This window comes from Nerophis lumbriciformis, linkage group LG01 (assembly GCF_033978685.3).
Source record: "Nerophis lumbriciformis linkage group LG01, RoL_Nlum_v2.1, whole genome shotgun sequence".
Classification (NCBI taxonomy): Eukaryota; Metazoa; Chordata; class Actinopteri; order Syngnathiformes; family Syngnathidae; genus Nerophis; species Nerophis lumbriciformis.
In genome coordinates, this window is record NC_084548.2 from 58,300,001 (window position 1) to 58,326,580 (window position 26,580).

Sequence of the window (26,580 nt, forward strand, 5' to 3'; positions counted from 1 at the left end):
CGAGCCACGCCGTACCGAAATGTCTGGGAAAGTTTGTGCTCAGTGTAATAATAATAATAATAATGGATTACATTTTATATCGCGCGTTTCTATTATTAGATACTCAAAGCGCTCACAGAGAAGTGGGAACCCATCATTCATTCACACCTGGTGGTGGTAAGCTACATTTGTAGCCACAGCTGCCCTGGGGTAGACTGACGGAAGCGAGGCTGCCAGTTTGCGCCGACCACCACCTATCATTCATTCATCATTCATTCAACAGTGTGAGTGGTACCGGGGGCAAGGGTGAAGTGTCCTGCCCAAAGAGCGAACCTGCAACCCTCAGGTTTCTGGCACGGCCGCTCCACCCACTATGCCATACCGACGCTGTGTGGTCTGTTGTCTCTGTCCAAGGGAGAAGGGGTTCTCTGCGGTGGCAAGCAGTTATTCACTTCCTCCGGTGATGACTTGACTCGCAGCGGAAAGCTTTGGTCTTGTTGAGATCTGTTACGGCTAAAAGGAAATTAACGTTAACTGATTATCGCGTTAACTTTGATAGCCTTACTATGAAATTAAAAATATTTATAGAATACCAACCCTGTTTTTTTAATTGTATAAGATACGATGATTAATATGCCCGAAAATACAATGAAAACAGATGCAGCCGTAATTTTTCCAATATAACGTTCATGTGTTCCGCATTTGGCATCAGTTGTCGGAGTCCCTGGTTGTATCACACTGAGATGTTGGGATTCACAACTGGCGGATCAGACAGAAGGATCAATTAGTCACGTAACGATCATAAAGTTTGTGCTGGAACAAATCAGTGGTCGAACAAGATTCACTTACTTTGTGTGTGGCTGACATGTTGTGGATGTTCCGTTGGAAAAGGTTTGATTGCTGCAGTGTGAGCACACAGTGTCTGCAAAGGCTGTTCCTGTAAAGGGAAATCAATTACACTCATTTTCTGAAGCAACCATTAAACATACAGTCGGCCCTTTTCACTTTTTTTCAAGTTTTTAAAGCAATTTTGATGTATTTATGGTCTAAATTAAAGACGCTGTTTGCAACACTACCAGCTACCATTAGTAGTTTAACAGAACATATATCTTTTTAATGTCTTAAAATAAGTCTTGTATCTATTACGGTACAGTATTTGTCTTATTTGACATGCGACAGGAGGTTATGTAATCGTTGGCGCTGGTTTGTCAGTCAGGAAAAGGTGATTATACAAACACCGTTTCCATAGGAGTTGGGAAATTGTGTTAGATGTAAATATAAACGGAATACAATGATTTGCAAATCCTTTTCAACCCATATTCAATTGAATGCACTACAAAGACAAGATATTTGATGTTCAAACTCATAAACTTTATTCTTTTTTTGCAAATAATAATCAACTTAGAATTTCATGGCTGCAACACGTGCCACCACTGTGTTACATGGCCTTTCCTTTTAACAACACTCAGTAAACGTTTGGGAACTGAGGAGACACATTTTTTAAGCTTCTCAGGTGGAATTCTTTCCCATTCTTGCTCGATGTACGGATTAAGTTGTTCAACAGTCCGGGGGTCTCCGTTGTGGTATTTTAGGCTTCATAATGCGCCACACATTTTCAATGGGAAACAGGTCTGGACTACAGGCAGGCCAGTCTAGTACCCGCACTCTTTTACTATGAAGCCACGTTGATGTAACACGTGGCTTGGCATTGTCTTGCTGAAATAAGCAGGGGCGTCCATGGTAACGTTGCTTGGATGGCAACATATGTTGCTCCAAAACCTGTATGTACCTTTCAGCATTAATGGCGCCTTCACAGATGTGTAAGTTACCCATGTCTTGGGCACTAATACACCCCCATACCATCACAGATGCTGGCTTTTCAACATTGCGCCTATAACAATCCGGATGGTTCTTTTCCTCTTTGGTCCGGAGGACACGACGTCCACAGTTTCCAAAAACAATTTGAAATGTGGACTCGTCAGACCACAGAACACTTTTCCACTTTGTATCAGTCCATCTTAGATGAGCTCAGGCCCAGCGAAGCCGATGTCGTTTCTGGGTGTTGTTGATAAACGGTTTTCGCCTTGCATAGGAGAGTTTTAAAGGGGAACATTATCACAATTTCAGAAGAGTTAAAACCATTAAAAATCAGTTCCCAGTGGCTTATTTTATTTTTCGAAGTTTTTTTCAAAATTTTACCCATCACGCAATATCCCTAAAAAAAGCTTCAAAGTGCCTGATTTTAACCATCGTTATATACACCCGTCCATTTTCCTGTGACGTCACACAGTGATGCCAATACAAACAAACATGGCGGATAGAACAGCAAGCTATAGCGACATTAGCTCGGATTCAGACTCGGATTTCAGCGGCTTAAGCGATTCAACAGATTACGCATGTATTGAAACGGATGGTTGTAGTGTGGAGGCAGGTAGCGAAAATGAAATTGAAGAAGAAACTGAAGCTATTGAGCTATATCGGTTTGAACCGTATGCAAGCGAAACCGACGAAAACGACACGACAGCCAGCGACACGGGAGAAAGCGAGGACGAATTTGGCGATCGCCTTCTAACCAATGATTGGTATGTGTTTGTTTGGCATTAAAGGAAACTAACAACTATGAACTAGGTTTACAGCATATGAAATACATTTGGCAACAACATGCACTTTGAGAGTGCAGACAGCCCAGTTTTCATCAATTAATATATTCTGTAGACATACCCTCATCCGCTCTCTTTTCCTGAAAGCTGATCTGTCTAGTCCAGTTGGAAATGCATCTGCTTTGAGTGTCGCAGGATATCCACACATTCTTGCCATCTCTGTCATAGCATAGCTTTCGTCTGTAAAGTGTGCGGAACAAATGTCCAATTTCTTGCCACTTTCGCATCTTTGGGCCACTGGTGCAACTTGAATCCGTCCCTGTTCGTGTTGTTACACCCTCCGACAACACACCGACGAGGCATGATGTCTCCAAGGTACGGAAAACAGTCGAAAAAACGGAAAATAACAGAGCTGATTTGACTCGGTGTTTGTAATGTGTTTGAGAAAATGGCGGATTGCTTCCCGGTGTGACGTCACGTTGTGACGTCATCGCTCCGAGAGCGAATAATAGAAAGGCGTTTAATTCGCCAAAATTCACCCATTTAGAGTTCGGAAATCGGTTAAAAAAATATATAGTCTTTTTTCTGCAACATCAAGGTATATATTGACGCATACATAGGTCTGGTGATAATGTTCCCCTTTAACTTGCACCTACAGATGTAGCGACCAACTGTAGTTACTGACAGTGGGTTTCTGAAGTGTTCCTGAGCCCATGTGGTGATATCCTTTACACACTGATGTCGCTTGTTGATGCAGTACAGCCTGAGGGATCGAAGGTCACGGGCTTAGCTGCTGACGTGCAGTGATTTCTCCAGATTCTCTGAACCCTTTGATGATATTACGGAGCGTAGATGGTGAAATCCCTGAATTCCTTGCAATAGCTGGTTGAGAAAGGTTTTTCTTAAACTGTTCAACAATTTGCTAACGCATTTGTTGACAAAGTGGTGACCCTCGGCCTATCCTTGTTTGTGAATGACTGAGCATTTCATGGAATCTACTTTTACACCCAATCATGGCACCCACCTGTTCCCAATTTGCCAGTTCACCTGTTGGGATGTTCCAAATAAGTGTTTGATGAGCATTTCTCAACTTTATCAGTATTTATTGCCACCTTTCCCAACTTCTTTGTCACGTGTTGCTGGCATCAAATTCTAAACTTAATGGTTATTTAAAAAAAAAAAAAAAGTTTATCAGTTTGAACATCAAATATGTTGTCTTTGTAGCATATTCAACTGAATATGGGTTGAAAATGATTTGCAAATCATTGTATTCCGTATATATTTACATCTAACACAATTTCCCAACTCATATGGAAACGAGGTGTGTATTTTGAGCCTGATTCGGATTGTTTCTACGTTACTTTAAGTTTGCTATCTTTCAGCTTCTGAGTGAGTGTGTGTGTGTGTTTGCTAGCTTCCCCGCCTCCACCCACAGAGACAAAGACAGCGGATGACTGACAAAAAGCTTACCTCAGTTTATTTCATTCCGCTTCACATTGACACATTTTGAAGAAACTGCTGGGAGATAGTGAACAGGCACTTTCTTTGTATGACGATGAAGATGGAGATGACAGAAACAACCAATATGTCAAAATGATGAAAAAGACTGTAATGAACATTTTTTTTTTTTTTTTTAATTTCATAACATAATTGACGTAAAAGGCGGTCCGCAGAAAGTTTTTCCACCCAAGCTCGCCCTGCCACCATTATTCATGCCCCCGTCACCACAGGTGTATGCGCTTACTGTAAGGAAAACACCACGCCCACAGTGCAAGCCACCACCAATCAGTGACGGGCTCAGGCGAACAATCAGGGGAATTGCTTGTATTCCGTCATGTGACTTCTTCCCGGAAGTGAAAAGCAGTGGTGGTCAACCAAGCAGCGTGCGACCTGAGTACAAAAAATGCTTACATTTTCCTGTAAAAAGCAGATACCAGCATAAAATCAAACTATGCAATTGAATAAATCCCTATATGTTATCAAAAAAAGATTTGTGGAGTGATATCAAGGATTATTCGTCGGTTGCGTTCCCAGACATATGGAACTATTGTGCTCCAGACATTATTCCACGTGACTAAACAGATGAAACTTGGAAAAGCATGGAGATCTACAACTTCTTTGTGTATGGCTGGGTCAAAGACAGTAGTATCAAGACTCTACCGGATAAATATGCATTGTTTTTGCTCGGGTAAGGTTGCATTTCATGATTTAACTTCGCGTCTAATGCCATGTTTGGGTTTTGCACGCGCCGTTTACGAGTAGCGTGTTTTTCCCCGTCTTTATCAAAATATAACTATAGATGTCAACATTGTGTATGTGCTGAAAGATTCATTTATGATTGTTTATCAAAATATAACTATAGATGTCAACATTGTGTATGTGCTGAAAGATTCATTCATGATTGTTTATCAAAATATAACTACCGTATTTCCTTGAATTGCCGCCGGGTATATATTATCCGCATGCCTCGTTTTACCGCCGGGTCAAACTCGTTTCGCAAAATAATTAGCGCATGCTTAGAATTAGCGCATGCTTAATATTACTGCCGGGACAAACTTGTTTAGCAAAATAATTAGCGCATGTCTCGTTTTACCGCCGGGTCAAACTCGTTTTGCAGAATAAGTAGCATATGCCTCGTTTTACCGCCGGGTCAAACTCGTCACGTCACGAGTGACACTTCACCTTTCAAGGCATCATTTTCCAATATGGAGGAGGCTAATTTCAATCATTTAAAATCGCATAAAGGGAAGAAGATAAAGAGCTATTCAGTAGGATTTAAGGTCCAAGCTATTGAATATGTTAAAAAGAACAGTAAAAATATTTTATTAATATAGCTGCGTGTGTCAAATATGAGTCATTAAATGACTGCCGCCTCATGGTGGTAGAGGGCGTTAGTGATCCCAGGGATCATTCTTGCGACTACTCGGCTGCAGAAGAGGTGACAACAACAGTTTTCTAAACTGGACTTTCAATCGAAGCAGGAGGTAATAATTAAAGGTAGATCTCCATCGAGATAGAGAGACTTTTAAAACTGAAGAAAGATAAGGAAGACTTCTATAAACAAGTTATCGATGCTTTTGTTCAGAAGGAGCGGCGCATGGACTTCATTTATAAGTAAAGGTAAGACCATAATAACGTTTTTTTTTAATAAAGGTGCTTTTTATGATGGTATCCTCACATCACACTCAAATTTATAAGCGCAGGCCTAAATTTACCGCATGCCTTTGGTAAGCGCCGGAGTGAGAAGAGGTTTTAAATTAATTACCCCCCCGGCGCTAATTCAAGGAAATACGGTATATGTCAACATTGTGTATGTGCTGAAAGATTCATTTATGATTGTTTAAAAGCCGAACTCTTTTAGGTTTTGCTCACATTTGATTTCTTTTATTTAGACTCGCCGAGTTGGTGCTTTTCGAAACACTCGTAGCAAACGTGTTTAAGAAATACAAATAATACCTGCTCAGTGACCTTGTGGTTAGAGTGTCCGCCCTGAGACTAGAAGGTCGTGAGTTCGAATTCCGGCCGAGTCATACCAATAAACTATGAAAATGGGACCCATTGCCTCCCTGCTTGGCACTCAACATCAAGGGTTGGAATCGGGGGTTAAATCACCACATGATTCCCGAGCGCGGCCACTGCTGCTGCTCACTGCTCCGCTCACCTTCCAGGGAGTGAACATGGGGATGGGTCAAATGCAGAGGATAATTTCACCACACCTAGTGTGTGTGACTTTAACTTTAATATCAAGATAATACTTCAATGGGAAGTAATAAACATTAAAAGTATATCAAACAAACCTTTAACGGAGTGATCACTGTCAACTCGTGCATTCTTCGACTATGCTCCCTTGGACTGGAGTGTGAGCCACTTTTCTCGTCGTCGTTTCATAAAATCTTGCACTCTTCCGCCCTTTTTGATTACCTCTCAAGGAACTCTGAAGAAACGTTTATCCTTTTCGCGATTTGAACAATTCGTACAGCCGAAAACAACGCAAGCACAGGGCATTTTTTCTTGGAGAAAGGCTAAATGGTGCCTCGTATCCGTTGAGAACAGAGCTAGCTTGACCACCACACGTATTTCATGGGCGGGACATGAGCCGGATGTGTGGCTCATACAAGTCTTATTTGTGAAAAAACACTTGCTTGAAGACATCATCATGCAGTCACTCACTACGTGTCCATGCATTAAATTAGTCCAATTTGTCAAATAGTTTGGCTCTGAATAAGCCTCCTACAGCCCATGGAAACACCTTAATCCGATCGTGTTCGGTTTTTGAAAAGTCGAACTGACGCACCTGAATTATACAATTGCAAAATCTCTCAAGGGGGTGTGTGCCGCGCAGTATCGCGCATGTGCCCGTCTCAAGGCGTGGGAAACAACCCGTAAGCAGACACCATTCAATAAAAACGTAAGAATTGTAATGAAGAGGAGACTGTTTATTTTCTTCACAAACTGAAGGAACAAAACATTTTGAAGTGCATTCATGGTAGAAAAAAAGAAACAGATTTATTTAAGGATGTAGCTAAGGAAATGTAAAATGCCGACTTGATTCGGACTCCCGAATTAAATACGAATAAGGTGAAATAGAATGAAGCAGGTATATTAAAGGTGAATAATAGAGTACACAAAACTCTTCACGCTGCATTTGTGCAAGACAGCTGATTCACTTTCCGCATAACTGGCAATATAGTCCGGAACAATAGCAACCTACCTCTGGAACTGTATCAGTCAAGGCACAAACGGTCTTTTCCTTCGGATTTAAACCTCCTTCCATCAATCTACGGAGCCTTTTGGATTAACTTTAGGTTTTGTTTCCATGATTTTTGTCCGAAAAGTCCCTCGAAAAACTCTTCCACCGGTCTTTCTTTGCATCCGACCTGCATCCGCCATGATACATTCTTGGTAGTAGCGTCATTTTCGTAGCGCAATCCAAGATAATTTCTTGATTCTGTCTGCTATTTAACATCAACGTAGCCATTAGAGACCTAATATTTGTCATCTGTGCAAATATTGCAGTGGACATCACTTAAAACAAGTTATAAAGATCTGCAAATCCCAGTGTGACGTCATAGGTCATCCGGAAAAGTCATTCAGTTATCCAGGGTAAAATGAAATAAGCGGCCCCCAGTGCACATGGTGTATGACCAATAGTCGCATTAGAGAGTGTACAAACCCCGTTTCCATATGAGTTGAGAAATTCTGTTAGATGTAAATATAAACGGAATACAATGATTTGCAAATCCTTTTCAATCCATATTCAATTGAATGCACTACAAAGACATGATATTTGATGTTCAAACTCATAAACTTTATTTTTTTTTTGCAAATTATAATTAACTTAGAATTTCATGGCTGCAACACGTGCCAAAGTAATTGGGAAAGGGCATGTTCACCACTGTGTTACATGGCCTTTCCTTTTAACAACACTCAGTAAACGTTTGGGAACTGAGGAGACACATCTTCTAAGCTTCACAGGTGGAATTCTTTCCCATTCTTGCTTGATGTACAGCTTAAGTTTTCAACAGTCCGGGGGTCTCCGTTGTGGTATTTTAGGCTTCATAATGCGCCACACATTTTTAATGGGAGACAGGTCTGGACTACAGGCAGGCCAGTCTAGTACCCGCACTCTTTTACTATGAAGCCACGTTGATGTAACACGTGGCTTGGCATTGTCTTGCTGAAATAAGCAGGGGCGTCCATGGTAACGTTGCTTGGATGGCAACATATGTTGCTCCAAAACCTGTATGTACCTTTCAGCATTAATGGCGCCTTCACAGATGTGTAAGTTACCCATGTCTTGGGCACTAATACACCCACATACCATCACAGATGCTGGCTTTTCAACTTTGCGCCTATAACAATCCGGATGGTTCTTTTCCTCTTTGGTCCGGAGGACACGACGTCCACAGTTTCCAAAAACAATTTGGAAATGTGGACTCGTCAGACCACAGAACACTTTTCCACTTTGTATCAGTCCATCTTAGATACTGTTGATCATGTCATTTTAATCAAACGTCTTTCAGCTATTGGTTTTTCTCAGCAAGCAGTTGGATGGTTTGCAAATTACCTCACAAGTAGAACTCAGGCTGTTCAGATAGAAGGTTCCTCCTCGGACGTACTGCAAGTGAAAAAGGGTGTCCCTCAAGGTTCTGTGTTGGGCCCTTTATTATTCACTATTTACATAAATAATCTTGGACAGAATATTCCGAACTCAACTTTCCATTTCTATGCTGATGATACTGTCATATACTGCACAGCACCCACTCTTGCTGAGGCTTTTAAATATCTACAACATGCATTTGACAAAGAGTACAAGAACAACTTTGCTATCTTCAACTGGTTTTAAATGCAGAGAAAACAAAGTGTATGCTCTTTACCACATCAAAAACTGTAAGATCATCACTGCGTGAGAACATTTTAACAAGAAATGGGCAACAAATTATGTTAGTATCTGCTTTTAAATATTTAGGATTTTTAATTGATGACCACTTGAGTTTTAAGGAGCACATTCAGTATGTTGTTAAAATAAAAAAAATAAAAAAAACTGAAACTTTTACTGGGATTTTATTATAGAAACAAGTCTTGCTTTTCTTTCTAGAAATTGGTGGAAACAACCTTTTTACCTGTTATTGACTATGGAGATGTGTTGTACATGAATGCTACTGCTGGTTGTCTCCACAAGCTGGATAGTGTGTACCACGGGGCACTGAGATTCATTACCAACTGCGCTCCCCTTACTCACCATTGTGTGTTATACTCAATGGTTAACTGGACATCTTTATGTGCTTGACGCTTCAATCATTGGTATGTTTTCATCTACAAAACCATTCTGGGTATCACTCCATCTTATCTGTCTTGTCTTTTAACAAAGAAACAAGGAAGTCACAATCTTCGTTCAATGAATGTTCTGCAATTTGTCGTCCCCAAAGAAAGAACTGAACTGGGCAAGAAAGCATTTAGGTTTTCAGCACCGAAGGCTTGGAATAACCTACAATCGAACATTAAACTTCAAACCCTAGTTACGTTGAATGACTTTAAAGCTTCTGTGAAAGGACTGCAGTCTACCTTGTCTGTATGCACATGTGTCATGTGAGCAAGTTTTAATGTTGTAAATGTGATGTTTTATGTATTTGTTTACTGTTTTTAATGTAACCTTGCTGCTGCCCTCTTGGCCAGGTCTCCCTTGGAAAAGAGATCTTTGATCTCAATGGGATTTTACCTGGTTAAATAAAGGCTAATAAATAAATAAATAAAGATGAGCTAAGGCCCAGCGAAGCCGACGGCGTTTCTGGGTGTTGTTGATAAACGGTTTTCGCCTTGCATAGGAGAGTTTTAACTTGCACTTACAGATGTAGCGACCAACTGTAGTTACTGACAGTGGGTTTCTGAAGTGTTCTTGAGCCCATGTGGTGATATCCTTTACACACTGATGTCGCTTGTTGATGCAGTACAGCCTGAGGGATCGAAGGTCACAGGCTTAGCTGCTTACGTGCAGTGATTTTTCCAGATTCTCTGAACCCTTTGATGATATTACGGACCGTAGATGGTGAAATCCCTAAATTCCTTGCAATAGCTGGTTGAGAAAGGTTTTTCTTAAACTGTTTAACAATTTGCTCACGCATTTGTTGACAAAGTGGTGACCCTCGCCCCATCCTTGTTTGTGAATGACTGAGCATTTCATGGAATCTACTTTTATACCCAATCATGGCACCCACCTGTTCCCAATTTGCCTGTTCACCTGTGGGATGTTCCAAATAAGTGTTTGATGAGCATTCCTCAACTTTATCAGTATTTATTGCCACCTTTCCCAACTTCTTTGGCACGTGTTGCTGGCATCAAGTTCTAAGGTTAATGATTATTTGCAAAAAAAAAATGTTTATCAGTCTGAACATCAAATATGTTGTCTTTGTAGCATATTCAACTGAATATGGGTTGAGAATGATTTGCAAATCATTGTATTCCGTTTATATTTACATCTAACACAATTTCCCAAATAATATGGAAACGGGGTTTGTATACGGACACTTGGGCTTCTCATGTCAAAATAAACTATTTGAGAAATCAGACTAATTTAGTGCATGGAAACGTAGTGAGAGTCAGAAACAAACCTTTTTGGCGAATGTATTGTCCCGGTTCACAGACTGTTTGCTCCTGCGCATTTTGACAGCTGCCTTTAACACTGTGCACGCAGAAGAAACCCTCAAGTGGTTGACACTCAGCGTCTGAACTCCTGGTACACGCCTTCTTTATCCGGAGACCTGAAACTTGGATTACAAAAAAAGCATGTTACTTCGGTGAAGCAAAACAAAAACATACAGCCAGATGATAATAGCAGAGAAACTACAATACTCTCGGACTCGACTACAGTACTGTTCATGGTGTGTTTTCCAATGTCATACATCAATAGACAATACAATTTATTTGTCATTTCACAACAGAAATAGCAATAACAGCAACATACGGTGAATCCAGAAAGTATTGAAAGCGCCTCACTTTTTCCACATTTTGTTTTATAAATGGTAAATGGGTTATACTTGTATAGCGCTTTTCTACCTTTAAGGTACTCAAAGCGCTTTGACACTATTTCCACATTCACACACACATTCACACAATGATGGCGGGAGCTGCCATGCAAGGCCCTAACCACGACCCACCAGGAGCAAGGGTGAAGTGTTTGCTCAAGGACACAACAGACGTGACGACGTTGGTAGAAGGTTGAGTGTCAGGTGGGATTTTCCTCTCTCTCCAAAGATGTAAAAGACATATATTAATACAAATCTCTCTAAAGATGATGAATGTGTTTGTGACATGCATCGCCACCATGTGACCTTTTATAGACAGGTGTGTGCCTCAGCCAATTAAACAGGTGGACTCCCATTAAGTTGTAGAACATCTCAAGGATAATCCGTGGAGACAGGATGCACCTGAGCTTAATGTTGTGCTTCAAGGCAAATCCATTCCTTTTTATTACAATTATGAATCAATTCAAAATCTTTAGAAATGTTTTCTAAAAAACACATTTTCAGGGCATTTCCGTGCTTACTCGCTGCGCATGTATATCGTGTCGCCTGTTTTAAAAATGATTTATTATCATTTAAAGTAGCAGTAGAGTGGATAAACAAGGTGACTTTTTTTCTTTAATTGTGTTGCATTGTATCCATTAAATCATATCTAATCGTATTTACAATCCGCAAAGTATGTGAAAATACCGTCTAAACGTCACAAAATGCCACAAATTCTGTCGGCCATTTTGAATATTCCGCTCCAACTATCTTCGGCAAATTCCGTAGATTCTACGTCACTGTAGTAACGCTTTTACACTGTATGACCATATTATTAGATCAGTCATACTGGAAATACACATGTTGTCGTTATGGGGTGTTGTGTTGAACTTTGAGGAGGAAAAGAAATGTATTCCATTTTTGAAGAAGGCTATTGCGTAACAAATTATGGGAAAATAATCAATCCAGATGCAATCAGATTAAGTTTAAACATGATGATGGTGTAATAGTGATCATGATTTGATACCGCGGCTGTGAAGAGAATGATTTGTTCAAGCGTCTTTAGGATGTAGGAGAAGTTCAAGACCAAGCCTCAGGTCTGCAGGACATCTCGGGGGCTGGAGAAAAATACGCAAAAAAAGCATCCAAAAACCACCAACAATACTCAGGCTATGTCTACACTAAGCCAGATAATGTCACGGCGCGGACTCCAACCCGTGTTTCTCCTGCAACGGAGTGTCACAGTTCCTCCTCTGGCTGCTCGCCCGGACACGCCCCTGCTTGCACTGGGCGCTGCACGCCCACGCAGCGACAAGGCTGCAGACAATTGAGCATCAGCGCACCTGGACCTGACGAGAGGGAGCGGCATAAAAGCCAGCGGACCCAAGACACCTTTGCCAGAACGTAGTCAATCTCCCTGAGTAAGCATCACGTCTGGCACCCATCCCTCGTTCCTTGCCCGCCTTCTTTGTGCTCTTCCTCGTTCCCGTGTTGATGTCCTTTGTGTCTTCCACAGTGTCTTCCCTGTTGCCCGTGATTGTGTCTTGACTCACGACCTCCTCCCGGATCTCTGCTTGCCTTCCCCGATCCTCGACCACTGCTTGGACACGTACATCGTTTCCTCTCTCCAGCCCCCGACTGCTTGCCTCCCCGCTGACTGTCTCTTTGCCTTCTCCCTTGGATTTGACGAAAGATTCATTACACATGCACCGACAACATCCTCTGGTAAATCTTACATTGTTAATTCCACACATCGTCCGCACTCATTCTCTTGTGGTAGCATACACACCCCACACATTCATCAAAGGTTTTAATAAACCTAGTACACCGCACTTCTGCCTTGGTGTCGCCTCCTTCTCTTTGACTGATACATAACAGATAACCCCTTAAACGAATAATTATTTGGCCTAACCCCCGTTTCAGCCACATTAAACTATCGTTTAAGGTCCCCCTCCTCTGACAATTTTTTACATGGGTAAGTGCGACGTGTATTTTTTGAATCTCCGGCTCTTAGCTTTGTATGGACTCATTGATCGTTTACAAACTGAGTTCGGAGAGGAAGTGACGCCAGAAAGACCCCACCCCACACAGGAAGTGACGTCAGAAAGAACGAATGCGAGCTCCCGTGGATGTGATAAAAAAGGTAGCGTTTGATTTGTATTACCTGGCCGTCGAGGGAAAACTACGGAAAACAGTGAATGCATTTGGACTGGCAAAGCAGACTGTATTAGTTATTGTCCGCTATGTATGTCACAGACTCAACGTCCAGGTCCAGAGTATATAAAGTCACCAAAAACGAATGGACAATGAAGGTGAAGGCAAAAGAGTGAGGAGTGTCTTCATCAGATATCTAGATCCCTAGTTTGATTGATGTAAAATGTTCTTTACCACATTGTTTACGTGTCTAATAAAGATTTGATTAATTTATGATGGCTCAGGTGTGATTCACTACAATAGGTGCCCACAGCACACTGGATTCCAGTTAATTGAAATACCACAACACTGGATATTGTTTAGATAAGTTACATTTAAGAACTTAAGAACACTGGAGTTGAGTATGACGTGTGCATTTTCCGCGCATGCGTATTAGGTCGCGTTGCGCCGGCGGACGGTGGACGGAGGGGGTTTTAAACGATGGCATTGTTGTGTGTGGACACGGATAAGGTTAGGTGGGATTTACCCTGGATAACCTTATCCGGCTTAGTTAAAATGTGGCCTCAGTTTACATGCCATGACCTGCATATTACCAAGTATAAGCCATATTATCATAAGGGCTAATGCAGAGAAACTACTTTTAGTAATGAATTGATCAAAATATAATAAATATTACGTTATTATAAATGTCCCTGTTACTACATTCATGTTCGTCCTTCGTTTTCGAAGATGACCAGGTGATTTCACGTTGATTTGTGTGTGCGAAGAGGGCTGATGAGGCCAATCCTTGCACGGAATGACCGGCTGCAGTGAGGGCAGGTTATGGCTGGGGGGTGGCTGGCTGAAAGGGAGGAACTGTCTCGGCTTCATGGATGCGTTTTTCCTCGAAGTCTGCTACACCATGCCAGACTGCAGAGCGCCAGTTTGAACGGTGTTGGGCATCGGCTTCCCAGGTCTCTGGGTCCAGACCACAGCCCTTGAGACTGGCCTTTAGAGTTTCCTTAAAGCGTTTCCGCTGTCCGCCGCGTGAGCGCTTTCCATGGTGCAGTTCCCCGTACAGGAGCATTTTTGGTAGGCGTTCATTTGACATGCAGCAGACATGGCCAGCCCATCTCAGCTGGGAACGCTTGAGGGTGGCATAGATGCTCTCCATCTCAGCCCTGTGGAGGACCTCAGTGTCTGGGATCTTGTCCTGCCAGCTGATGTTGAGCAGCCTCCTGAGGGATCTCATGTGGAAGGCGTTAAGCTGTTTAGCATGCCGGCTGCATACAGTCCAGGTCTCACAGGCATACAGCAGGGCGGGTAGGACAACAGCACGGTAGACTAAGCCCTCTGCGCTCCCAGACAGAACTGTGGAGTCGGCCAATGCAGCACTTTCATGCGCTATCCTATGCATAACCTCCTCGTCGATGTTGCCCACGCGTGACAAGGTGCTACCCAGGTAGACAATCTTTTCAGCAGCTTTGAGGTCTTCACCATTTACGCTGACGAGGGGCTTAGTGTATGGGTCTCCAGGAGCAGATTGATGCATAACTTCTGTTTTCTTTGTACTGAGGGTGAGTCCAAAGTCTGAGCATGCTGTGGCAAAGTTGTTCATGCTCAGTTGCATTTCCAGCTCGTTGGAAGCATTTAGGGCACAGTCGTCTGCAAAGAGGAAGTCGTGAACCTTGGTGGTCTGTACTTTTGTCTTTTCCTGGAGTCTTCGCAGATTAAACAGCTTGCCATCAGTGCGATAGCGCAGGTCTATCCCCATGTCCCCAGACCGGAAAGTATCTGTCAGCATGGCTGAGAACATCATACTGAGCAGAGTGGGTGCCAGAACACAGCCTTGTTTGACTCCATTTTCCACATGGAAAGGCTCAAATGATGCGCCGTTGTCCTGGACTTGTGCCTGCATTCCATCATGGAATTCACGGACCATGTTTATGAAGATGTTAGAGCAGCCAAACTTGGCCATGATCTTCCAGAGGCCCTGTCGGCTGACAGTGTCGAAGGCCTTCGTCAGATCTACAAAGGTGGCGTATAGAGTGACGTTCTGTTCTCGACACTTCTCTTGGAGTTGGCGAGCGGCGAAGATCATGTCGACTGTACACGACCCTGCCTGAATCCGCATTGGCTCTCCGGTAGGAGGTCTTCATGTTCGAGATGTTCCGTCAGGCAGTTTAGCAGAATTCTGGCCAGGATCTTTCCTGCTACAGACAGCAGAGCAATGCCGCGGTGGTTGTTGCAGTCCTGCCTGTTGCCCTTGCATTTATATAGATGGACGATGGAAGCGTCTTTGAACTCCTGTGGCAGCTTCCCTTGGTTCCACACGGTGCAGAAGTGAAGTGAAGTGAATTACATTTATATAGCGCTTTTTTTCAAGTGACTCAAAGCGCTTTACATAGTGAAACCCAATATCTAAGTTACATTTAAACCAGTGTGGGTGGCACTGGGAGCAGGTGGGTAAAGTGTCTTGCCCAAGGACACAACGGCAGTGACTCGGATGGCGGAAGCGGGGATCGAACCTGCAACCCTCAAGTTGCTGGCACAGCCGCTCTACCAACCGAGCTATACCGCCCCAGAATAGGTCTACCAGTTGTTTGGTCAGAGGTGGTCCACCAGCAGTGTAGATTTCTGCTGGAATTGCATCAGCACCAGGTGCTTTGCCATTTGGAAGTCCTCTGACAAATCAAATCAAATCAACTTTATTTATAAAGCACATTTAACATTTACCACAGGGGTAGCCAAAGTGCTGTACAAGGGGCAGGTTAAAAGATAAAACGAGTACCGAGCAAACACAACACAACACAAACAGAACACGATAAAAAATAAATAAATAAAAAAGAATAAATAAAAACATAAAAACATAAAAACAGGTTCACAGCAGGTGTATTATGGGGCGCCATTGCAGGATGGATATCACTCAGTGTTAAAAGCCATGGAATAAAAGTATGTTTTTAAGAGAGATTTAAAAACAGTAAGAGAGGAGGCGTGTCTAACACTCAGAGGTAGGTCGTTCCAGAGCAGCAACGGCGAAAGCTCTGTCACCTCTAAGCTTCAGCCTTGTGTCAGGGACCGTCAACAGCAGCTGATCGGCTGATCTTAAGGATCGGGTGGGGCAGTAAGACTGAAGGAGGTCGGAGAGATAGGTTGGCGCGGGGTTGTTTAGACATTTAAAAACAAATAAAAGGAGTTTAAAATTGATTCGGTAACGCACAGGGAGCCAGTGAAGGGACGCTAAAATAGGGGTGATGTGCTCACGTCTGCGGGTCTGTGTTAGCAGACGAGCAGCAGAGTTCTGCACGAGCTGCAGGCGGGCGAGGGAGGCCTGGCTAATGCCTACATACAGGGCATTGCAGTAGTCAAGACGAGTCGAGATAAAGGCGTGGATTAATTTCTCGAGATCATGTCCTGATAGAAGCGGTTTCACTTTCGCTATTTGGCGTAATTGATAAAAGCTTTTTTGAACGACGCTGGTGATTTGTTTTTCGAATTTAAAATCTGAGTCGAACTTTACCCCCAGGTTTGTGACACAGTCGCTGAGATACGGGGTCAGAGTGCCGAGGTCAACGTTGGGGGAGGGAGAGCGACTTGGACCGAACAATATAACTTCTGTTTTGTCTTCATTTAGGCTCAGGAAGTTAGCTGAAAGCCAGACTTTGATGTCGTGCAGGCAGTCAATAAGACGTTGAACCGTGTTATTTTGTGCCATGGGAAAATAAATCTGGCAATCATCGGCATGAAAATGAAATGCAATACTGTACTTCCTAAAAATAGAACCAAGGGGGAGAAGGTAAAGCGCAAATAAAATTGGGGCAAGGATTGAGCCCTGGGGGACCCCATGTGGTAAAGGAGCTGTGGAAGACATAAAACTGTCTACTTTTACACAAAAACTCCTGTCGGTTAGGTACGACCGGAACCAGTTGAGGGCGCCGCCCTTAATGCCCACACAGTTCTCAAGACAAGTGATTAAGGTGGCGTGGTCGACGGTGTCGAACGCAGCAGACAGATCTAAAAGCACCAGGACAACATATTTACCAGAATCAGTTGACAGGAGGATATCGTTAAAAACTTTTAGAAGCGCTGACTCTGTGCTGTGGAGGGCTTTAAAACCGGACTGGAACAGCTCAGTGATACCATTATCCTCTAAGAAGGGCAACAACTGACTGTAGACAACCTTCTCTAATATTTTGGAAATGTATGGAAGATTAGAGATAGGTCTGAGGTTAGAGAGGAGAGAGGGGTCGAGGCTTGGTTTTTTTAAGTAGAGGTCGTACCACTGCTTGTTTAAACTCTACTGGAACTATTCCAGAAGAGAGGCTACTATTGATAATGTTAAGGACATTTGATCCAATAGTAGCAAGTACCTCCTTAAACAGGCGAGGTGGGAGGGCATCTGCAGGAGAACCAGAGGGCTTCATATGACTAACTGTGTCACTTAAAAAAGAAAAGGACACCGGCTCAAACTGATGGAAAACAGAAGAGAAATGCAGAGGAACAGAAGGGTCATATGAAGGCTGAGATAAACTGGCTCTAGTTGACACAATTTTGTCAGTGAAAAAATGGAGACAATTTTCACAGAATTCAAAAGAATTCAAAACCAACAGATTTGGGAGCATCAATGACAGTGTTAATAGTTTTGAACAGAACTCTGGGGTTGTTACAGTTAGAAGATATAATCTGAGATATATATATATTAATCTCTGCTTTTACAGTCATCTGAAAGGAAAACAGGCTTTCTTTAAAAATGGCAAAGGACACATGCAGCCTGTCTTTTTTCCATTTTCTCTCTGCTCTTCTACATACGCGCCTGGCAGCCCGAGTGACGTCATTCAACCAGGGCTGAGGCGTAGCTTTAGAGAGGCGGCACTTGAAAGGAGCGATCGTGTCCAGTGTTTGTCAACAAATAGAGTTGAACCCAGAAACCAACTCTTCAGTATTCAGACATACAGAGGCTGCAGAATTATCATCACAAAGAGTCGAAAAAATTGAGGAGAACAGAGCAGGAGACGAGGAATTAAACATGCGAGAGCGTTGGGGCTGAGCGCACAATTTAACCGGACACTGCGTGGGAATATCAAACAGGATCGGCATATGATCAGAGAACACAGCGTCGCAAATGTCCAAATTAAAAACACACAAACCATACGAGAGCACTAAATCGAGTGTATGCCCGCGTTCATGTGTAGAACCACACACAGACTGTACAAAGTTAAATGAGTCGATTACATTCAGGAAGCTCCTGGAAAGCGGCTCATCTGGACAGCAGGTGTGAATATTAAAATCACCCACAATAAGGACACGATCATATTTGGGCAGGATTTCAGCCAGAAATTCAGAAAAGTCAGTTATAAAGTCTTTGTGGTACTTGGGTGGTCGATAGACGACGGCACACAGGACGACATCAGAAAGACCCAGTTCAAACTTGCACAGTTCGAAGCTTGAAAAGGAGGATTGCAGGCGGATCTGACGGCATTTAATGTCATTTTTAAAAACGACTGCTAATCCTCCTCCTTTTCGACCGGACGACCGCGGGGAATTAAAGTTGGAACACTCCGGAGGAAGAAGTTCATTAAGAGGGGCGGACTCACCGGCTCTCAGTCATGTCTCCGTCACACAGAGGAAGTCCAGTCCGCGGGAAGTGAAGAAATCCTTCAGGATAAACGTTTTGTTTGTCAAAGATCTTGCGTTCACAAGACCAAACCTGGCGGGGGCCAGCACGTCCAAGGCCGCAGTTAATCCGGGTGGGGCCCGACACACAGCCCGCAGGTGGCGGGAATCTACCCCGCGCCTCCGGGGGCGGGGACAGCAGGAGCGACGGCGACAAGCCTCTTCCTTCAAACCAACGATAGGAAGAAGCCAGGAACCGATGGGATCCAGCGAGCGTGGGTGCAGGAGGAGACCGGATACCGCACCATTCCTCCTTCGGGAAGCCACGGGAAGCCGGGCCAGGAGTGCCCTAACTTTCACCAGCTGGCCGCCACGTTTACCGCGGCGCCGGAGACGCTTCCGCTGGGGGAGAGGAGCCAGGAGGCGGGAAAGGAAGGCAGGAATCCGGCCAGGTGAAAAGGCTGACTGAGACGTCGAAAAACCAATGTCGAAGTTGATCATATCAGTGGGAGAGGGGCAAAGATCCAACAGTGTTTGGCGGTCATAAACAAGCAGTGAGCTGACAGAGACGAAAATAGACGCAAACAACACAAAAACGAACAGAGCTGACAGCGAGAGACGGCAGGCCAAAGCACATACTGGCGCCATCTGGGTGGGGGCGTGCCTCTGTACGTATAATCTGATGGCTTTGATGACCTCAGCTTCCGTTGGTGGTTCGTCAAGGGAGGTGTTGACAGGGACTTGAGGGAGGCGTGCAATGGCTTCGTCATTAATGGCTAAGGGGCGGTTGAGAACACCGTGGAAGTGCTCAGCCCAGCGCTCAAGGATCTTGTCTCTGTGACCAGTGTGCTGCCATCAGCACTGAGGAGAGGAGGAGATCCTCATGTTGTGGGCCCAAAGATGGCCTTGAGGGTGCTGTAGAACTTCTTGTTGTCATTCTGGTCTGCATAGGACTGGATCTCGGCAGATTTTAGGCAGAGCCAGTCGTCCTGCATCCGACGCAGCTCCTGCTGGATGGTTGCTTTGATGTTCTTGAGGGCAGACTGTTTTTGAGAGGAGGTTGGATCACTGAGGTGGGCTTTGTGCAGACGATGTTTCTCCTGGTGAAGATCTCTGATGTGATCATCGTTCTCATCAAACCAGTCCTGTTGTCTGCGGGCTGTAGGTCCTACTGCATTGAGAGAAGCAGTGTAGACGGTGTCTCTGAACGCGGCCCAGTCCTCCTCGAGGTTCCCTGAGGGTTTGAGGTCCTGCTGTTTGCTGGTGAGCTCTTCAGTCAGGGATTGCCTGACAGAGGCAGTGGTGAGCCTGGAAACGTTCAAGCGCTTAGGAAGTTTGGAACCTTGAGGCCTTCTGGGAGGATGGATCTTGATGTTCAGTTTAGACACAAGGAGCTTATGGTCAGTCCAGCACTCTGCACCGCACACAGCCTTTGTAACCCTGACATCCTGTCTGTCCCTTTGCCTCACGATGACATAGTCCAGTAGGTGCCAGTGTCTTGAGCGGGGATGCATCCATGAGGTTCTGTTGCGCTTTGGGAGGCTGAAAACTGAGTTGGTGATCAAGAGCTCATGTGCCGCACAGGTCTCCAGCAGAAGGGTGCCATTGCTGTTACAGCTGCCCATGCCATGTTTGCCGAGGACTCCTTCCCATGACTTGTGATCAGAGCCGACCCTGGCATTGAATCACCGAGGATGATGAGCTTGTCTGCCCTGGGCACTGCCGCGATGGTAGCGTTCAGGTCTTCACAGAACCTCTCCTTCACATGGTCTGTGTTCGTCATCATGGGGGCATAGGCACTGATGAGTGTGGCAGGGTGTTTTCCTGGAAGAGGCAGGCGCAGCGTCATCAGGGGGTCACTGACGCCTTTGGGAGGTGCAGCCAGCTTACTGACCAAGTTGGATTTAATGGCAAAGCAAACTCCTGCCTCACGCCGCTCTGCTTCAGTGTGGCCTATCCAGAAGAATGTATAGCCAGCACCGGTCTCTGTCAACTGTCCTTCTCCAGCTAGACGTGTCTCGCTGAGAGCAGCGATCTGGATGCCGTACCGGTCCAGCTCTCTGGCGATCAGGGCAGTTCTCCTTTCAGGTCTTGATAGGTCACTAGCCCTATCAAGAATTGTGCGCACATTCCATGCGCCAAGTGTGATCGGTGTCACCTTTTTCTTTTTTCCTTGTCTCTTACCGCTGGTAATGGGACTCCTGCCAGCTGCGGCTAGCTGGCCAGGAAGAGGTGAGGCAGGCAATTTTTGGGGCACTTTTTCTAGCCCGTTCCTCATGCCAGGAGGTAGGCAGTGCATACCTAAAGAGGGCTGCCTAGTCGCTCAGGGGGCTGTCGAAGTCCAGTGCAGTCATTGGACAGCGACCCTATGGCCCGAGCCGCCTGCGTGCAAGTTTGTGACTATGGCTTCCAGTGAAGTCAACACCTGCCACTTGGCCATGTGCCCGACGCCACAGGACTTGGATGAGGGTGGGGGAGGTCGCAGGGGTCTTGTGTGTGTGAAGTCATGACTTGCGCGGTGCATTGGATTTAAGTGAGGGTGGGTTGCGCAGCGCCAACCTCACTCTCTCGCCCGAGTCCACCTGTATCCAGTGGCAAGATAGAGTCGAGACGGCTGGAGATAGATCCATGTGCAGTGAATGGCCTGGACACATTATAACATAACACATCCAGTCCGTAGCGCTCCACAGAGCCTGCTGGTGTCGCCATTCAGCCCGTTGAACCTCTGAGGGTTTCTTCCGCGCAGTCAGCCGAGAACCAGTCTTCTATCCCAGTGTGCTGGCTAGGCTAGGCACCACGGGAAGTGCCATACAGGCATGCAGGAGGACCAGGACTATCAGTAGGGATTTTTTCTTAGCTAGAGGACCCTTGCTGAGGTAAGGTGCTACCTCTCTACAGCCTGCGGTTGGAGTTTAACGTCATACCCAGGACAAGTTACTACATTACATACATACTTACAGCATGTATATAAAATGTTGATGGAGGTTTTGTAGAACACTTTATAGGCGGATTGGATCGAATCCCCATTGCCTGCATTGTTAGCCACCTCTTGCTCGCGTTTACTTACGAGTTAGAATGCATAAAAAAAAGTATCTGTTCTCGTCTCACATAAGGATTGCGAATGATAGACATAATCCCAGTACCCCTTCAAGACAAATGGAAACTGTACAGCTTCAAAGGCAGAAGGAGAAAAAGAAGTGAAGAACAAACTGTGACACATTTTTGAGGTGATCAAAGATTTAAGACCGCAGCTGAAAAAACAAGCAAAACAGGAACAAAAATGTCAGTACAGTACCTACCTTGGTTTTGAGGTCACAGTTTGGTCAATTTTAGGTACCATAAGTGAACAAAATACAAAAACGCAACAAGAAAACACAAACAATTAAACAAAGAAACTGAACTGCTAACATTAAAACAAATATGTATACACTGCCTAGCAAATCATTCCACAGAGTTAGCTAACAGTGTGTTTTTAAAAAAAGGCTTAGTGTACGCTGGACCAAAACTCATATGTGCGGGCTGTGTTCCTTGACCTCAAAAAGGCATTTGACACAGTAGACCATCAGGTCCTCCTAACAAAATTAACATATTTGAATTTTTCAATCATATTTAACAAATAGAAAACAGTGTGTCATAATAAAAGGTGTCAAATCCCCGTCTGTGGCTCTCTGTGTTGACTAATTACAGACGCTTGTTGCTCAAACCTCAAATTCTAAATAACAGTCAATGTGTCGTGGAATATGATTGCCTGGAGATGGCATCATATGATATCATCTGTCACCTTCCTGTATCATAAAATCTTTAAAAATGAGAGAGGCATGGGCTCCACCCCTTTAATCCCCCTCTTGGCTGACGATGACGATGTAGGGAAGGGACGAATCCGAAGGCACCTCTCTGGAAAGGGATGACGGTTGACTTGTGGGTGACAGCAGCGCCGTCCTCAGATGTAGATTGTGCTCCTACATACGGGTGTCCAATTTCACAGCGAGACAGATTAGCTCATATACCTGGGGCGGTATAGCTCGGGTGGTAGAGTGGCCGTGTCAGCAACTGGAGGGTTCCAGGTTCGATCCCTGCTTCCACCATCTGAGTCACTGCCGTTGTGTCCTTGGGCAAGACACTTTACCCACCTGCTCCCAGTGCCACCCACACTGGTTTAAATGTAATTTAGATATTCGGTTTCACTATGTAAAAGCGCTTTGAGTCACTAGAGAAAAGCGCTATATAAACATAATTCACTTCACTCCTCCAACGTCTTGGTCTCATCCCGCAGGGCAAGTTCATCTTGAAGAGGAGAGCTGAAACTGGTCAGAAAAATGCCCTGTAACGGCGTTCCATAGAACAAATATACATGAGGAATGCGTGGTGGGTTTCAAGCTTCATTAGGGTCATCAGGTGGGTACAGGCCCAAAACACCTCCGGATGGCTTCTCAGCAACTACTGGCATCCCAGGTGTGCCCCCCTCTGCTTTAAAACCTTCTGTGCCAATCGCGTTACTTTGGGGCCCAAAAGTTGTCCCATCTCTTCACTTAAAGCCAACAACCAGCTTCTTTGCTGTACCTGAGAGGGCTTTGATAGTTTGATCGTAGAAGCCTTATAGTAGACTTGCCAACAAAGCCCCTGCAGCCAAATTTCAGATAACAAACCTTGACTTTCCACCCGCATTACTTGTCATCGGCTGCCACCTTGATAAACTTAAGGTACTAGCGTTCAAAGGCCTCCCCCAAAGCATCTTCCCAGGGGACAATGTAGCATCCTTCCAGGGGACAGTGAGCTCAATGATGTATACAGTGAAAAGTGTAGACAACCAGAACACAAGGTCTGATCTGAGATTTGTTAGATGATGTTAGATCTTTCATCAACTTCAGGATGGTCAGCCTTCACCAAGACCAGGCCTGATCTCCCTTGTCACACAATGCCAACAATGTCTCTGTGCCTGAGATATGACTTTGCCTGCTGAGCAGCTGCAATTGGGGTCCATTTATTTTCCAGTCACCAGGGTAGGAGCTGTGTTACACATGGGTACGGGAGGCTGTCAAAGTCATTTTCCATCATAAACGAATGTCTCTGCAAGGCAGGAAACAGAAGGCTGCAAGACGCCTCTCCCACACAGCTCAATGTTGCTGAAGCCTCTGGCAAACATCTCCAGTTTTATAACCTTTGATATAGTGACCTTATGATACTAAGGGGCCATGCGAGCCTGGGTAACAGCCCAAAGTGAAAACAGCAGAGCTTCCGCCTGCCGGAGCTTCTTATTGATACTGTCCAGTCCACTGATGGTGTCCTGCCACAGTTGGCCTACTTGTTCTGTGTCCCTGAGGGTGGTATTGTACCAAGGCCCAAGACCCTTGATATTGCTGGTCATCAACTTCCCCGGAAAGACTGAAATAGTCCTGGAGTTTCTCAGTTTTGTTCTAATCAGGGACCACTGGACGTTCTCTTGACTTGTTCAGGAGTATAGTAATGTTGTCCATAAATGCTCGGATTTGGCAAAATTGGCTTATATGTGCTGAATCATTTTTCTTGGGGGCTAGGATACCTCCTGCCCTCTGCCATGCAGATGGGATTACTTGTTTCTGCCACACCACTTTCATCAGCCTCTAAAGAAAACACAATACGCCTGGTGAGTTATTTTACTTTAACTTGTATGAGAAACTATTGGGCATATTGCATGCCATACAATTCTCTCCACTTTGCTCCCCTAAGAGGGCTAATGTCTATTTGATGTTCTCGAGGATCGACTGGTGGTATGTCTGGTATGGCCGTTGTCTGCCTGCATTCCTGGATATCATGGTGATTCTCCCCGAGGTTAGCTTTCTCTCTGGCACTCATTGAGGGTGGACGCTCCCCTTCCCTTGCTCTTATCTCTCCTGCTTGCTTCTTTTGTCTTGTCTTTGTGATGATCCGTTGCCCAGATCATGTTTTGTTTAAGTTTCGGATTCCCTTAGTTATGTTTCAGCACCCCTGTGTTTGTGTTCCTGGTTGCCATGGGTGCTCATTATGTTCACCTGCTTCTGATTAGTGGTCTGGACGCTCACCTGCTCCCGGTCACTAATCAGAGAGCTTTTTATTCCTGCCGCTCGCCACACTCTGTCTGGTAGTTTTGCTTGCGACACGCAACAATTGGCTCTTCTTGCTTCTTGTTCCGGTTTTGACTAGACTCATTTGCTAAGTGTTACCCTAGCTTCCCGTGCCGTTTGTATTTTGGCTGATTTATTTGGAATATATAATTTTTCCTACCTGCACGGTGCTTCCGTATGTCCATTTGCATCTGGGGGAAACGACCTGCACACAAACATGCGATCCCGACGTAACAGAAAACTGCCAGCAACCAGTTTCTTCACATTGGGCGACAGATGTCCGGACCACATGGACGAATTGGACGAGGAGATGTAGCTGGTGCTAAAGACAATGGAAGCAGAAACCCTCCGCTATTCTCCCGAGGAGAGTGAGAGTCTGATGTGGGATCCTGAGGGTTCGCTGATCCCCATAGACTCCGTTTGGCCTGAGGACTTCACCGCACCTCCGTTCCGGACGCGTCAGCGTAGGCGGAAGCCGTCCATGAAGGCTTTGACTCGCTGCCAGGACGCACCGACCCCTCAATCTCCTTCTCCGGATCAAAGAACGCCGCAATCAGCTGTGTCTTCCTCTCCTTCCATGTTTGGTAATCCCATTGTTCGTTTTGCCAAATACTTCACCACTTGGGCTGTTAGCGAGGTCAATACGCACCCCGATGATGTCAGACTAATGGCGCGTTCGGATGACGTCACGGAGCAAGGTTTTTTCCTACTTCATTCTGTCAGCCTCTCGCTAAGGACATTAATGTAACAATAGCTGACTACCAGAACATTTTTTAAAAGGCAAGGCATCGCCATCTTCTTCATCTGCGGCGGGCCATCCCACGGCGTTGCCTTCTTCTTCGTCTCTGGCGGGCCATACCACGGTGTCGCCATCTGATTCGTCTCTGGAGTCGCCATCTTATTCGTCTCCGGCGGACCGTCCCACGGCGTTGCCATCTTCTTCGTCTACGGCTGGCCGTTCCCCGGCGTCGCCTTCTTCTTCGTCTCTGGTGGTGAATTACTAGCTGTGTTTTGTTATTTTCAGAAGACAGGAAATGTACAGTTATACAAGCTGTCCACTGACTACTTTTTTATCAAAGTGTAATTTATTCAGTGTTATCCCATGATGGGTTAGGGCACTTTTAAAATGGGACTATACATTTCAGGGGAACTCTTCTACCAGAAGTGGTCCCAAAGGGATTGGGCTTCTCTACTTTATCAATCAATCAATCAATCAATCAAAGTTTACTTATATAGCCCTAAATCACGAGTGTCTCATAGGGCTGCACAAGCCACAACGACATCCTCAGCTCAGATGCCACATCAGGGCAAGAAAAAACGCAACCCAATGGGATACAATGAGAATTTCATGATTTCTTGCCGGGACATATGGTACAATACAATCAGCAAGATAGGATGGAGCTAGACGTGTAGTATTTTATAAGTAAGTAGTAAAACCTTAAAGTCACCTTTTAAGTGCACAGGAAGCCAGTGCAGGTGAGCCAGTATAGGCGTAATATGATCAAGCTTTCTTGTTCAAAAGCCTAGCAGTCGCGTTTTGTACCAACAGTAATCTTTTAATGCTAGACATAGAGAGGCCCGAAAATAATACGTTACAGTAATCGAGACGAGACGTAACGAACACATAAATAATGATCTCAGCGTCGCTAGTGGACAAAATGGAGCAAACTTTAG

At 44.7% G+C, this 26,580-nt stretch overlaps 1 protein-coding gene across 3 annotated transcripts in view; it reads right to left on the bottom strand.

The window, feature by feature from the left end:
* LOC133624450 (tumor necrosis factor receptor superfamily member 14-like) overlaps positions 1-26,580 on the bottom strand; it is a 59,744-nt gene that overhangs the window by 275 nt on the left and 32,889 nt on the right. The window contains exons 5-8 of one of the 3 annotated variants that reach the window (XM_061988023.1): positions 10,688-10,837; positions 829-916; positions 577-738; positions 1-492 (exon numbers count right to left, since the gene is read on the bottom strand). The exon at positions 1-492 is cut by the window's left edge and continues 275 nt beyond it. In XM_061988023.1, the coding sequence (XP_061844007.1) occupies positions 351-492; positions 577-738; positions 829-916; positions 10,688-10,837 (542 nt within the window). In that variant the 3' untranslated portion in view covers positions 1-350. Of the gene's footprint in view, positions 493-576; positions 739-828; positions 917-3,920; positions 4,470-10,687; positions 10,844-26,580 lie in introns of those variants that run through there. The other 2 variants (XM_061988013.1, XM_061988031.1) reach the window with 2 other exon arrangements.